Source organism: Abramis brama (assembly GCF_963993115.1).
Source record: "Abramis brama genome assembly, chromosome: 4".
Lineage (NCBI taxonomy): Eukaryota > Metazoa > Chordata > Actinopteri > Cypriniformes > Leuciscidae > Abramis > Abramis brama.
The window spans coordinates 8,771,407-8,787,224 of NC_139966.1; the positions used below are offsets into that span (position 1 = coordinate 8,771,407).

The 15,818-nt window shown below is 37.2% G+C and overlaps 1 protein-coding gene across 3 annotated transcripts; it reads left to right on the forward strand.

The window, feature by feature from the left end:
* The first annotated feature begins 2,319 nt into the window (after positions 1-2,319).
* LOC311081696 (uncharacterized protein) lies at positions 2,320-14,977 on the forward strand. 3 transcript variants are annotated; one of them, XM_084112324.1, is made up of 12 exons: positions 2,320-2,351; positions 5,058-5,144; positions 9,705-9,776; positions 9,922-10,010; positions 10,108-10,210; positions 10,501-10,594; positions 10,692-10,744; positions 11,137-11,191; positions 12,090-12,285; positions 13,117-13,589; positions 13,687-13,841; positions 14,061-14,965. In XM_084112324.1, the coding sequence occupies exons 1-8, from the start codon at positions 2,322-2,324 to the stop codon at positions 11,161-11,163; spliced, it is 555 nt and encodes a 184-aa protein (XP_083968450.1). In that variant the 5' UTR covers positions 2,320-2,321; the 3' UTR covers positions 11,164-11,191; positions 12,090-12,285; positions 13,117-13,589; positions 13,687-13,841; positions 14,061-14,965. The 3 variants fall into 3 exon arrangements, with proteins under 3 accessions (XP_083968450.1, XP_083968448.1, XP_083968449.1); XM_084112322.1 differs by having other exon boundaries at positions 13,687-14,977; XM_084112323.1 differs by having other exon boundaries at positions 13,117-13,581; positions 13,687-14,965.
* Positions 14,978-15,818: the final 841 nt, after the last annotated feature.

Genomic DNA, 15,818 nt, shown 5'->3' on the forward strand with positions numbered 1-15,818 from the left:
TGATGTATAAGTTAGTTCATTGACAGATTGATGTTACAGCTAATGGTCATGAACACATTTTTTTGGTAAATGTAGGCTTGTCAGTGATGCGTAATGTTATCTATGCAGTGTTAGGTACAACTGTCAGGGCTGAAGCACTCACATGAGGTCACGGCAGGAATGTTTCTAACAGTAGTTAAAGGACACCTAAGATTTTTGTTTCACCATTCATCTTCATGCAGTTATAACCTTTTTTTGGACATTTACTTCTTAATCAGTAACAGACGCTGTTATAAACCATCTACAAAAGTAAGCTTAGTGTAGTATTACCACGTTAACTTTAACACCTGCGTACACAGTTTGTAATGACACAATAACCATAACGCATTTTTCATTATAAACGTGGGATCATGAATTATATTGAGAACGTCGTACATAGAAAACATGCCGTAATGCACCCTGAGTGTAAACCTTAGGTTTTACCTTAGGAATGAAACCTTCATTCATCGTGAAGCGTGCTAGCGATTCGGATTTAGGAACATCAAAACTGCTGTGTTCCTTATTGCAACCAAGAACAGAACACCACAATCGCTTTAGACGCCATTCTGCTCCAGCATATCAACAACGGCAGACTATGATGACAGCTCGCTCAGGAGCGAGGGCGGGTCTGTGTTGAAACGCTGCTGTCAATCAACAATCGTGGGAGTGGCGTCCGACCGTGTGACTTGATTTGAGAGAGGGGAAAACATATAAGAAGATTAAAAAAAAAAAACACTGGATGGATTTTTATCATTTTACGATGGTTGTGTACAGGCACTGCCAACACACATTTCGGTACAATCAACATGCAAAAGTGCATACCATTATATGACCCCTTTAAAGGCTCGTCCAGCTCGCACATCTGTGCCGGTGCGCGCTCAATCCACCCCGCGTTTTTCTCTTATCATCTCGCGCACCACAGCAATGTGTTACTATACACGCGCTGCCTGGTAGGCCTATCGGTTGTTGGTATTGGAGCATTTTTACAAGTACATGAGCTCGGTATCGGTGCATCAAATTCAAGCACTTTTCAAGTACCTCTTCAAAAATATGGCTGTTTTCCAGGACTTAAATTTCAGAAAGTCATATTCAAGTACTTCAAGCACAAATGATTGGTTTAAAGATTCAATCAATGAAATTAAAGTAGAGGTGGGATCAAGGCATTTGGAAATTTGGAGGGAAGGAATTTACAGACGGAGTACGTTATTGACTGTTCGTGGGAGAAAGGGCGCATTTATCGTAAGGGAAGTGAATTTATTATATGTTTTTATTATATGTTTTGTTGAAATTCACAGATAAACAGCCTCTAAAGTTTACTAAGATAATTGGGGAACATTAAAAATGCACAAAACTAATAATCATCGTCTAAATATACTATCGGATGCATTTTTCAGTCGACCACACCAAAGCAGCTAATACATTAGCATTAAAGTTACTGGCACATGCTTTCCCAATGCTACCACGCGCTGTCTGTGAAGTCGATATGCGATCACATAACTCGTTCAAATCTCAGCGACATTTCGCCAGTCAAAATTATATAAGTTATCTCCTGCCTTAGCGTGCGAGCAGAAATACTCATACAGAAAGTTTCATAATGTGTTATTTTTTGTGTACTACATGCTGCTCTCAGGGCAGGAGTGCTCAATAGGTTCATATTACTGTGTTATTTTTAGTGTATAATATTATACGCTGCTCTCAGGGCAGGAGTACTCAATAGGTTCATATTACTGTGTTATTTTTAATGTATAATATTATACGCTGCTCTCAGGGCAGGAGTACTCAATAGGTTCAAATCGCTGTGTTATTTTTAGTGTATAATATTATACGCTGCTCTCAGGGCAGGAGTACTCAATAGGTTCATATCGCTGTGTTATTTTTAGTGTATAATATTATATAGATAATAATATTATACGCTGCTCTCAGGGCAGGAGTACTCAATAGGTTCAAATCGAGATTCTGATCTTTTACCAAAATCGTGCTGCTCTAGTTCACCCAAAAATGAAAATTCTGTTCCAAAATTTGTTCCAAACCTGTATGATTTTTTTCTTCTTCTGTTGAACACAAAAGGAGATATTTTGAAGAATAATGGTAACCAAAGTTGATTGGCCCCATTGACTAGAATAGTATAGCATATAATTTTCAGAGAACTATCCCTTTAATGCTTGCAAGTTACTTTGGATACAATTGTTAGAAATACAAATGTAAGGCATCCAGAAGTTTTCTGTGTTCTTCCATCTTTTCACATTCCTCCTCAAAAACACTACTTTTCTCTCTTTGTTCTTTTGTTGATGCCTCCTCAGATAATGGATGCCTTGTTCCATCTGTTCAGCAGGGTAAGATTAACTAAGCTACTTTGAACATTTTATATTTAAGAGGAAGACACCCGTCTTCCTTGAGTGCCGTCATCCTACAGATATGTGTGCTAACATTAATCTAACTCACCTGAGTGTAGGGGTGGGCAATATGAATATTTTATCATGAATTGTGAAAATGTCTTTACATATATTATATTTTTTATATATAGCCCTCCCCTACCTTGGAGTTTGCATGCCCAGTGCAGGAGGGTTGCCATACAAGAATTATTGGAACAGTACCAGCAACATTTGTGAATGGAGAGATTCAAATGGTGAGAATAATATCTTTTCAGATCCATTTTCTAACCCTCCAATCACAAATGTTGCCGGTGCTGTTCCAATAATTCTTTAGCTTTGTTTCCACTGTCAGACTGGAAAAACTCGAAGAGAGGGCTCTCTCTGAGAGAACAAAGGAAATTAACATTTGAACTCACCCTTTTGCACTCGAGACGAAAGTCTCACCTCCAAATCATCCTAATCTACATTTCTTCCCCTCATCCCCCACTCCTTCTCCCTCATGCTGAGATCACCAAAAACTCATGCAAGAATATATATGGTTTAAAGTCCCTGTAAAGTCAAAATTAAGTATGTGTTCTGAGTTTGTCATACCACCGAAAAATGTGTTATTAGCCACCCAGCCCAATTTCAATGATTAAAAAAGCCGCCAACTAAATAAAATAAGCTATCAAAATCTCGAAAAAATGAGCAGTAGTCTCAGCTCTCAAACGCTGGGGGCGTGTCTGCTGGCTGCGCTGAAACCACGCCCACTCGCGGGAAATATGACTCGCGCACAGCTCGTGCATGTCGGCGCGACGGGAGGATGAAGGCCGAAGCGGACAGCGGGAGATAGTCGGTTCGGCCCCATTCACCAGTAACAGCGGATTATCAGTGAATTCCAGTTGTCTCCAACGAAAGTAAACTATCCTGATCTCTACAGAGGCGGGTGTGGTGGTGATCATCAGCTCTCCATCAAGGTAACGTTAGCTCTTCACAAGATAAATCCACCTCTTCTTGATATGATCATTTTTCGGAAATTTAAATAAGGACACCGATCTGTTTTCTAAGTGATTGCATCCAGGGAATACGCATTTACATGACGAAGGCATAGCCAGAGCTGTGGGCATAGTAGCTAGCAAACTGTAGGCTGTCTGATAGTAACTCGCGATTGAGCGATAGGCTTAGTGCGTCATCAAGTAGGGGCCCAATCAAGCTCAGGGGGTCGCAGTGCGTCATCAATCCCCCGTTTTAGCCCCGCCCAAAAAATCCGGCTCACAGCAAGGGTGAAAAACTGTTTAACGGTCTAACTCCACAATTTAGTACTTCACAGTTCTCAGTCTTTGTAACATGTTTTAGCAATACATTTCTAGCACTTATAATGTGTTTAGAATTTTTTTGTAGAATTGCCTTTACAGGGACTTTAATGTGAATTTGAAATGTCTTAGTACGACTGGTACAAATGTCTTATTTCCAAATAAGTAAAACAAAAGGTAATGCGGTTTTTAAGAGTTTAGAGATAACTGGCACACAGAGGAGGGTGGGTCTCTAGACAAATGGTCTCCTACCCCCAAAAGGTGTCAACTCTGAATGCAAATTCCCATTGTTAGCAGATGTTTCCATGTGAAAGAAGTTTATTTCTATATAATGAAATGCAATTAGAGGATCAGGCGTGATTCTGTACCTCAGATCAGCCCATGATGTTGAAGGAGCTCAAAGAATTCACTCCATGTATTTCGTAATATCGCTTTCGCATCTCTTCTCTTTATTCCAGAGCATTTGATGTTTTGTATTGATATCTTTGAATTGATTATGTAATTGGCATGATACATTTACCTGACATAATAAATTGAAAACATTTCGTTTTATTCTAATGGACTCATTATACAGTAAAGAGTTAAAAAGAATAATCAAACATTTGCTCACTTTTAATGATGCCCAGATATCATTAAAACCTTTTCATTTATGGAGTCTGATGAAATAACGAGTTAATTTATATGAGAAAATGTATTTGATTTAATCAAAATTACTTTGCCACGCGGAAAGACAGTAACACTCCGCTGGTCAGATGCCTATACTTTGGGCCAATCGAGTGCGGGCTTACACCACTCACCTTGTTGATCTTGTGAACTTGCACCAGAACAACTACACAATACTTAAAATAAAAGTCCTTCTTCTTCTTAAGCGTTTTTGGCGGTTGGCAAATCAGCTGAAAGGTGCTTTACCGCCACCTGCTGAACTGGAGTGTGGAACAAAAGTCTAACTGAGAAAGATAACGAAAAAAAAAATCCTATTTTATTATCTTTATATTCGTTCTAGTATACCTATTTCTTTTAGATATTAAATTAACTGTACATGTGTTTCCCTTAGTGCTTTCCCAAGTATATTTTCCAAAGTAAATTTAATTTTATATTTTTCTTTTAATATTATTCTCTTATTTTCATATGCATGACATTCTATTATTACATGTTTTACTGATTCAGGTTGATTACAATGTGTACATAAACCATTTATGTGTTTACCTATTAAATGCAGAGTTTTATTGAGTCCTGAATGCCCTATTCTGAGACGAGTAATAACTGTATAATACTTTTATTTCTACACAATACTTTCTATACAAGTTCACACATTTGTTTGTGCCCTTGTTTAAAATACCTGTAGTAATTTTATTAATTTTATTTTTTCATTTAGAAGCGACCAGATGTTTTGGTGATTAATAACCACACCTTTTCAAATTCTGAATGGTACTGCATGGCAAGGAGCTGTTATTTTACTAAGGTAAGAATTACTCTAAAAAAATCAGAGGATTTTTTCTACTTGCCCGGCCAGGCCAGTGGTTCAAATTGTTTTGCCTGGCCACCAAAAAGTAATAAATAAATAAAATAAAACAAAATAAATAAAAAAGGCCTAATTATTGTTTTAGTTGTTTTTGATCTATATCTAAACTATCAAAATTGTAAAAAAAAATCTAAAAAAATTTCTAATCTAAACTATCAAAAGTTGAATATAAATTGTCACATGAGACAGATGATATCCATAGATTAGACAGATGAGAGAAATTTGAGGCAGAAGAGACAAATGAGATGGGAAAATTTTTGAGCTTGAAAAACTAAAATTTTCATTTTTCATTTGACTGATCCTATCTTGAAAAAAGTCAAATGAAATACAATAAATGTACAAATAAATATTACAAATTAAAAAACTATCGGAAATATCATCCAATTTTCTAAAAATAAAAAATATCTATCTATCTATCTATCTATCTATCTATCTATCTAGTTGTTACAAGATTAAATGATCTATCTAATCTAGATCTATCTAGTAGTTTTGTTTTTTATCCGTGTAACCCATGTAAAAACTACTAGCCTAACTCATATACATTTTAAATATTTTTAAAGACATTCAGTAATAAAATACCGTAAAACTTCAAATAATAGCCCAGGGGCCGTATTCACAAAGCATTTTATCTTACCACTAGGAGTACTCCTAAATCGCACTAAAAGATTTTAGCTAGGAGTTTTCTCTTAAAAGTTATTCACAACGCCTTTCAGACCTACTCTTAGTAAAGAAAAATGACAACTCCTAAACTAAGAGTGAGTCTTTGTTGCTATGGATGACGTCATTACTCATGCACGAGCTTGACTGAAGTGACCACCTTGATTGGCGGATGATTGTAACGCGGGAATGATTCCAAACCCCTCCCCTACGATGATGATTGACAGGTGACAGGCGCTACACAAGTAGTGCGAAGGACGGAAGATGATGAATAACTGAATAAATAGCCTAAATGAATAAAGAGTAAGGCAAAACAAATAGCCTAGTAGCCTAATGAAACGTATGGATTGATGCAATATCTTTGCAACATTATTGAATTAATCTGTCACTATATGCCTCTGCCTACGCAAAGAGAAGAACATTTTAATTTGATTCACAATGAAACGTTACAATTAGTTTACATGCAATGAGTAGCCTAGTTTTGGTTGTTGTTGGTGGCATTATTGCATCCCTAGTTATGCCTACAATGCAAACTTGTTCCCTCGCGATTGGAAGCTCCTGTAGCCGCCGCATACGCATTTCAAAACATCGCAACGTGAAATGCCACAAAAAGCGTTTTTTTGAATAGGTCTTAGTGAGTTAGGAGTCCTCTCGACTTCTTTTAAGCTGTCCCAGGCTTAGGTGCTACTTTTAGGGCTAAAATGCTTCGTGAATTACTCTTAGTCAAAAAAATTAGGAGTCCTAAAGTTACGAGAGACACGCCCATTATTTTTAGGAGTTGCTCCTAAATTCGCCAGTTAGGAGCTACTTTTAGCCTTAAAATTCTTTGTGAATACGGCCCCAGGCTTTTATTTTCCCAAATCGCCGAACTGCACCGGCTTGTATTTGAGACAGGCGTCTATATGAGACAGGCCTTTCATTTAGTGTTGAGATGAGCATGATAATAGGAGGTTACCAAATATGTGTTTGTGTTTAACAGATCAGGGGCCGTATGTATAAAGCCACTCAGAGTAAAATTTTAGTCTTAAGTCTCTCAAAATTCTAAGAATGACGTCACTTTACTTTTATTCCTAGACTTAAGAATAAGTATGATTCATAAAGGTTCCTAAGTGTCAAGACTAGGTCTCAGCTCCTAAATTACTTAAGAGAGCTGAAGAGGTCTCCTAACCCTAGTTAGGAGTAACAAGATGGCCACAGAGAGGAGGAGGCCACACACTTTTCAATGAAAATATGATGTATTGGAGTTACAGTAAATGATGACGGAGTTGATCAAACAATAAAAGTTTGTTTTTATTTTTAATTTTTTAATGACCCTACAAGTTTGCTTAAACCATCAAAATATGAGGAAAATGGTGTTTTGTTCTTCCCTCATATTTTACAATATTTGAAATATATAAATATAAAAATAAACTTAGTGAAGATATTTATCTGACAAAATTATTTCAAGTCGCTTTTTACAGTACAGATTGTTTCAAAGCAGCTTTTAAGTGATAACAGGAAAATAATGCAACAAAGTTAGTTTGGGCTGTACAGCAGCTCTAGAAGAACATAGTGCCATTGTACAGCTTAAGTAAGTTCGATGATGATTCATTTCCATTGTAAAAGATCATTAGTCATTAGTTATCTATTTAGTTCATTATACAGTCGCTCTGGAGAAAACAGTGATGTCATCATTCAGCTCAGACAATGGTGTCAATGCAGGCAGATCAATAATATGGTTGAAAAAAGGCCTAACTACAGCTACAGGTAAAAAAATAAAATAAAAAAAAACTAAACAGCTCACAGGAGAAAAAAAAAATCATACATTGTCTGCAACATAGTCAGTTATTAATATTTCATTGTCCTCTCTTGTTCATTTGTTTGACAGCCTGGCTGTTAAATTATTATCTCTGTACAATTTGACATGTTTCATTGTGTTATCACAAATAAACAATTGACTCTAAGCACAACTACACAATACGCGTACAAACTCTTTAACACATTTGTAACCCTATTTGAATAAAGGGTGAATCTGACAATTTTCCTTTGCCTCACTTTTGGCCACTACTGTATGGCAGTTCATTGACTATGCAAATCTCGCAGCAAAATAAAGCCACTTTAATGAGTATTTCGGGCTTTCCTGAGTTGTTGGATCCATTGATGGAACACATGTTTGCATAATTGTAAATGAGGAGACACACATCAACAGAAGAGGATTCCACAGCATAAATACTAATTTGCGAAAATTTTGCACAATGCAAAGCATTTTTTTAAATAAATTTAAATATTAAAGTGTCTTAATTAAACGATTTTATTATAATAAAATTAAATGATTGGTGTCATGCTGTAGTGACCTCATCCTTGCAGGCTCACTATTGGCTGATTCAGTGGTTGAGGGCGGCCATTTTGGGTTGACATCACTGTAGTCCTTAGTTCACAACACTTAAGTGCCACTTCAGTCAGCACTTAAGAATCAGTCTTATACTTTACTGAAAGTTGCTTTTAGCTGCTTTATAAAAGTCTCCTACTCTTAGAAAAGTCCTACTCTTTACTAAGTATTTTCTGACACTTAAGTCAAAGCTTAAGACTATTCTTAAGAGCATTTCTTAGAAGTTTTATACATACGGGCCCAGATCTTTAAAATTTGAACACATTATTCTCTATGAGTGTACATTGTCTCAATTCGTCATTAATGTATATACTGACTTCACCCTGTGCTGCAATATACATTCAGTTTTACATTCATTTACAGAAATCAGCTGCTTGAATGAAAATTGCTGATGTTATCGGATTTTCAGCTGATACTCTCAATTCATTCAGTTAACGGACGCTCTGAGGTAAAGTGAATTCAGACTGCAGACTAAGCAACGATTGTATTTAATTGTACAGTACAATCATAACATAGTACAGACATGATCTTAATTCCACAATATCCTTAAACATAACAATATTGCTAGCCATAAACTGACAAAGTGCGCGTCTGGTGTGCGATACCTCGAGTTGTCATAGACGCGACGCGGCGCTGCACTTCTCGTACGGTGTGCGACCGCCTTTAGATTATTGGCAGCATAAAAAAATGAAACGATGTGACAGCCATGGGCTTAACAATACAAGTTACCATCGAGTAATATCCATCGAGCCTATGAACTAGTTGCCTGAAACACATTAAAAAGAAAGAATGAAGGCTACCCTGTAAAACAACTGAAATCATGTGATACAAAAGGATCCAATTCATCACTATCATCATCACCGCGATCCTTAACTACAAGTTCTCAGCAGGAATATGTTAGGCTGTTGTCACTTTAAGAGCTGCACGAATCCAATATATGGTGAATTTTCTTGTTTACGTTCACTTAAGACATAACAGACTATGTTTACGATGATATTCGACAAAACAGTCATTTTGACAATTTTGTGTGAATTTGTCCGTTCAAGCTCAGGAAGACGTGAAAGAGCCTGCACACACTGTGAGACGCAGAGCTTTCGTTGTGTGTTGCTGAGCACACAAAACTTATCACACAGTATGCGAATACCAAACTGAGAGATGCGGGTGCTTTCGCGTCTGCTTGCGCTAGAATATTTAAGTTGACAAAGCTTAAAAACACACGCAAATTATGAACTTCTGTGAAGATGTAGCACTGACTCGATCGGGCAAATGGCAGTTCCGTCAACTGGCCCGAGTGTCTTTCACACCAACCCCGGGCCACCGGATAGTCCTTATTGTTGAGCCCTGAAAACTTTGAATGCCAGTGTTACAGGTAGAACCAATATTCATTGCTAGTCAATAGTTGTCAATTTGCTCCTACTAAATTAAAGATATTACATACATTTTACTTTTACATTCATATTTTTTCTCCTTTTAAGAAGAACATTTTTGAAAATAAAACGGAGGTTGTTGGTCCCTATTTGGAGGACGGGAATCATTGGATGTTTTTTGTAAGTCACTCAACTAAGAAAACATACATTTTGTTGCGAGTAGTAATGTGCATATTATGAACATGTCAAGCATATTGGCATATTTCTTATTCATATATATATATATATATATATATATGTATATGTATCAATTTCTTTGTTCTAGCACTGCAGTATTGTGGATCGGACTGTTACTTACCTGAATTCACTTGGGGATACTGAGCAGCAGTATAATAAAATAGCAGAAAACTGGAGGTACTGGCAAGTTTATTTATAGGTATTTCTATATAAACTCTGTATAAACTGTTTTGCACATCTACTTTACATATTCTAACCTTTACCTACATTTTAGCACATTTGCTGCATCAAAAGGCTACCAGGAGCCATGGCAAAGGGCAACAAGAAAGCATAGCCTCCAGTATGACAGTATTTCCTGTGGTGTTTTCACAGCTGTGGTAAAAATGCTTTTAATTTATCATTAATATTATTTATTATTATTACTGTACTACAGCAAATGATTGTAATTTTTGTATCATGAAACTGTGGTGTCATTTGTAATGATATTGTATTTATTCCATATGACAATTTTTTTTATTGGTTTTAGATCAAATGGTCTTTTCATTCTACCACAAAATTCCAGTTGATTATGGAACTGAAGGCACTACCGTTTTGAAAAGTGAAGCTAAACTTAAGTAATTTTGCTTCTGTGGCATTGAATTAATCATTCTTTTTGGAAACCCTATAGTTTGCTGAGGCCATTCTAGAAGGCACAAAGGGATACCTTGCACCTGTACAGCAAGAGAGGGAGCGATTGGGGTGGTTTATTTTCCGTTCACTTGGTAAGTACCTTGCACATGGATGTATTTAGAGTTTCTCATTGGTTGTTTCCTGTTGAAAAAGTAACAATGCAGCAAATATGTTTTCTATGTGCTTTAGATAAGTCAGGTATTTGCGGTATTTGTCAGAACACGGTGCCTAGGAAGAACAAGGCAAGTGACACAAATGACACTTTCAATATTTTAAACTGAAATTAAAGAAGCATTCTAAGCTTAAACAGATGTTTCTCCAATTCTTGTTTCCAGTGGTCTTTTGATTTGGTACACCTGGGGCCAGTTACATAAACTTAGCCATTATGTTTATCCATCATTATGATATCCTCTGGAAGGTTAGCCATTGTAAAGGAATAATCAATGTTATTCACTTAACCTTTCAGTAGTTTTAATGTTATGGCTGAACAGTGTCAGTAGTTTTAATGTTATGAACAGTGTGATTTGTTTGCCAGGTAAAGAACAAGTTGACACTGATATAAATGTTATAAATTCTGCATTAATAAAGGAAACCCCATTGTTACAGTTACTTTTCTTTTTTTCCACACTTACAGGGGGATTCCTGGTGGAAAGTGTTTTAAAAGTTTCAGATTTTCACCAAGCAAAAAGGTGAAGACAATATTTCATTAAATGGGTATTTAATTATAGCAAATTATGCTGCCTGTAGATCAGCCCCATTATTTTTTTAAAACGAGTTATTTAATGATCTCATTGCCATGGTTCAAATCATTCTTTCTTTTGTATTCCTATGCATCTAAGGCCCTGTTTACACCTGGTATTAAGATGCATTTTGGTTGATCGGATCACAAGTAGACGAGGGAGACACATTCCCGTTTACACGTGGTGTTTTAATCCGTCTCTTTTGTCCACTTTCAACCCCTTCTGTCCTGATTTCTTCAAGGGGAGGGTCTGTAAGCAGGTAAATGTAAGGTTTTTTTTCAGATCTTTCTATCTAATGGACAAAATAAATTTGCGTAATTTACACATGAACGCAACCGGAGACGACAGAAAAACACACGGAGAGAATCAGCTTTCATTTCTGCTCTGACAGCTGCAAGACTAGCCGAACGCTGTGAGTGTGTGTTAGAAATCAGGAATGGTGAGAGAACATTGTGAGTGGTACATTTTTCGTCTTCAAACCAAACTTGGGTCTTCAGCCGACAAAGACCCCGTTTGGCTAGAGCACTTCCGATAATGTTCACGCATTAGTTCAGTAGGTGGAGAGAAGACAGTCTTTTAGTGGCTGTTTGAACACATTTGCCCACATGAGCGTTTACACTACGAAAGCAATCCGGTATAATGCGTTTTCGCCTACCTCTGGAAGTGTTCGAAAGTGTACAAGATCAAAACGTTTGAGCCTCCGTTTACACCTGTATTTACCCTCGTCCACTTGTGATCCAATTGACCAAAACGCATCTTAATACCAAGTGTAAAAAGCACCTCAGACTTCTCATTATAATTTGGTTGACTTGGTCATTATAATGTACATAACACATTGATATTTCAGATACCTGGTCACGTCAGATGAGGAGAACTACGGAGGAGGTGCTCTCTACCAGAGAGCTACTCTGCGAACACTGTAGTGGCTTATCTACGGAAGGCCATGGGACAAAAAAAGAAAATTACAGAGAAGTTGGAGGAGCTGGAGGTGATGCCCTCAAAGCGCACAAAGTTAACTTCACAGTGCTCCAAACTTTGTGAAGGTATTAATAATATAGTAGTAGTAATAACTTTAAAGGGAATTCTGAGACCTGTATCCTTGTTTTGTGGTTTTTAATTATAAAATTGTTCTAATAGTAATATTTTACATAACATAATTTCCACTGAATTTCCATATTACTTGTAGCTGTATTGTTATACATTTATGTATAAATAAAAAGTAAATATAATCATAGGTTAATAACCCCTTAACAACTAGTTTTGGAATATAATATATAATATAATATATACTCACTGTCCACTTTAATAGGAACACCTGTACACGATTATTATTATTATTAGCTCATTCATGAAGTTATCCAATCGGAGAATCATGTGGCAAATGCACCCTGCACAAAATCATGCAGATACACGTCAAGAGCTTTAATATATGTTCACATCAGTCATCAGAATGGGGAAAATGTGATCTCTGTTTTTGGTTCTAGATGGGCTGACTTTTGTGTATGAAACGTCCCAGTAGATCAGCAGGTTTTAAAATACTCAAACCAGCTAATCTGGTACCAACAACCATGCCACGGTTATGTTTTTGTTGATTCAATGATTGATGTGAACATTATCTAAAGCTCTTGAATTGTTTCTGCATGTTGTTGTTGTTGTTTTTACATTGTGCTGCTGCTGTCACGGTTGATTTATGCATTGTTTCCTTTGTGTCTCGTGTCACTGTTTGTTTACGTGTCTGTGAGTGTGCGCGAGTGGGCGTTGTCCCGCTCGCGTGGTTGTTCAGTGCTCCAGCTGTCAGCAATCACTCTAATTCCCCGCTTCAGCTGTTTTCCATTCCCGCTCTCTATATATACTCATTCATCTCTCCGTTCCAGTGTCCATCCGTTGTTTGCAGTTGTTCATGTGTGTTCGTGCCGTTCTTCCGGGTCCTGTCGTCGTCTGTGGATGTTCCTGTTTGTTTCACCGCACCCGAGCACCGAGCACCGGAGATCACCACGGGGTCTTCACTGCTGAGCACCGCTGCACCAGACCATCCCTGCGTGTGAGAGCCTGATCGTCTTCTCCTGAGAGAGCCTGTTTGTCCTTCCTGAGAGAGTCTTCGAGTTATTCCCCTGAGAGAACCTTCCTCATTGACTTTGATATTATTCTTTGAGTGCTGTGTTCTAATAAACACTAGTTCACCCGCATTTGCTTCCAGTGATTTATCATGACAGCTGCCAAATGATTGGCCAATTAGATAACTGCATGAATGTATAGGTGGTCTTAATAAAGTGGACGTTGAGTGCATCCACATACTTCATCTTTCTTCATGAAACCATGGCCAAAACAGAAGACTGCAGGTAATTTAGTAAGTAACAATTTACTACTACACTTGACATTAACTGAATGATTCAAAGATCAGTTGAACTGGAAAACTAAATACCTGTTGCTATTTTCAACTGCAGGAAGACATTGAAAGCTGTAAAGGATGCCTTAGAGACTAACTGGGAAACATTTGAAATGGCAACATGTGGTCTTGGCCCTGCTGTTATAAAGGGTACTTTTTTGCGTGTCTCAAGGAGAAGATGAGAGCACTGAAATCAAAAGACTCCACAGATGAGTAAGGTTTTCCCCCACTTTATTTTGTACTTCCATTGTTTCAAATGCCTGTTTCTTGTTGATGTACATGTAGCAAGGTTTGTTTGTGGGTAGAAGGAAGGAGGCGGGGTCGGCTAGCTGTGGATTGTGTGTTTTATTAGATAAGTCTTTTCAAAACAATAATTGCGCTCAGTGCGCTCTCTCATATAGTCGTCAATAACTTTCTCCTCAAACAAAACAGCGGCTTCTTCTCATGGGGCGACAGACACACGGATCCACAGCCACTCTCTCTCTCCATGGTGCTCGCTTCCAGGTGGCTTTTATGCTTCCTCACGGCAATCACTGCCGCTCGTCTCCCAACTCTTTCTCCCGTCACAGAGATCGCTGAACCACCCATTTATATTTTGATTCTATTGTCATATCAGATGTTTTGCTTCTATTTATATGCAGTTTATTAATGGCAGATGCCAAAGATATTTTTAGTCTTTAATAAAACATTTTCTTCTGTTTATTCGGTTACAAATGCAATTCATTGTGACTACCTGTTGTGCCTTTTTTACCAGTTGCCGATAGGCATGTAGTGAGGTTATTTTTCTTTTTCTTGACAAAATACTGAAGTTTGAAAAAACTAGTTTGTGTGCCCTCTCTACCATCTTGTACAGCTCCTTGTTTTCAATGTATGTTTCTGATTGGCTCCATTCCATAAGGTCTGTTAACATGGTCTGGAGTTCAGGTTTTGGCTTTCTTTGAGTGATTTCTGGCAATCTGGATGATTGGAGATTCATTCAGAAGGTGTAAGTGGAAGGTAGAGGATGTTGTGAACCAAAATGCGGTCACATTTTTTCGTTATGACTATTTGCTATGTGTTACAGGTACCGGCTGGTATCAGGTAAACGGCTTATATGCTCTTGCTCTGAAACAGGAGAAATAAATGAGACAGGGCAAAGTCTGCGTCCGTTTCTCATCTCGCTCAGCAGAAAGAGAGCCAAGAGGATTTATTACACAATCACAATTAAAATCGTACTTGGTTACAAACACACAATGTCTTCTCATGAAATAGACAGTTTCAGAAATAAAATACAATTTGTCTTTTCTCAACTTTCAGCAATTACTGAGATATAAATTGTATTTGATCAAATAAATCAAAATGATAACCACTGTTACCTTGTAAGTTGTCTCTTTTCAACTTAATATAAAACCTAGCTTATGTTATCACTTGCATATAATTTCTTAATTCATTTACCATTTTCAATTAGCAATCATTTTTACTCTTCCACAATGCATGAGCTGACAGACTTCTAACTTGTTTTTAAACCACTTTATAACGTTTGGTTTTAACACTAGCTTTTCACATATTACACAATATCATACATTTCAAAACTATTAAACTTTACAAAAATGTTCAAAGAACTAGAAATAAAACTCTGTTCGACATGACTTGGTAATCACAGATGACGTCATCGGGCGCGAAAATACAACTGCTGCTATACATAATATGTGTCCATATTTTCATAAAACAGCCTTGTTACACGGACCTTGAAACATTCAGCGACATGTAAACATATTACATTTCAGTTATTTAACTTTACAAATCTACCAACCTGAAACAGGAGAAATAAATGAGACACGGCAAAGTCTGCGTCCGTTTCTCATCTCGTTTTTCAGCTCAGCAGAAAGAGAAAGACCGCAAAGTGGGACAAACTGACGTAACGCCCCGGGGAGCACAATAAGCGCCACACTGCCCCTGCTGACGAACTCCACAATCACTCCTGATTTCTATATAAAATATATTAGCGCAAATAAATGGTAGAAACAGGTTAATTACCCCTGAACAAAGTTCAAAAACATTTCTTTATAAAATTACAAAAACTACCACAAATGTGATAACAATTTACTGGGCATCACATATGCATGTACAAAAATTGGGGCTTTTGTGATTTATAGTTGCTGGGTGATTCTCTGAATTGGGTGTCTTCAAGTCCCCCAAACTTACTTCAAA

Coding starts and splice junctions, on each gene's coding strand:
- LOC311081696 (XM_084112322.1), top strand. CDS start 2,322: ATGGATGCCTTGTTCCATCTGTTCAGCAGG. Junction 5,145..9,704: donor GGAGCTGTTATTTTACTAAG/GTAAGAATTACT, acceptor TCTCCTTTTAAG/AAGAACATTTTTGAAAATAA. Junction 10,211..10,500: donor GTGGTGTTTTCACAGCTGTG/GTAAAAATGCTT, acceptor GAAACCCTATAG/TTTGCTGAGGCCATTCTAGA.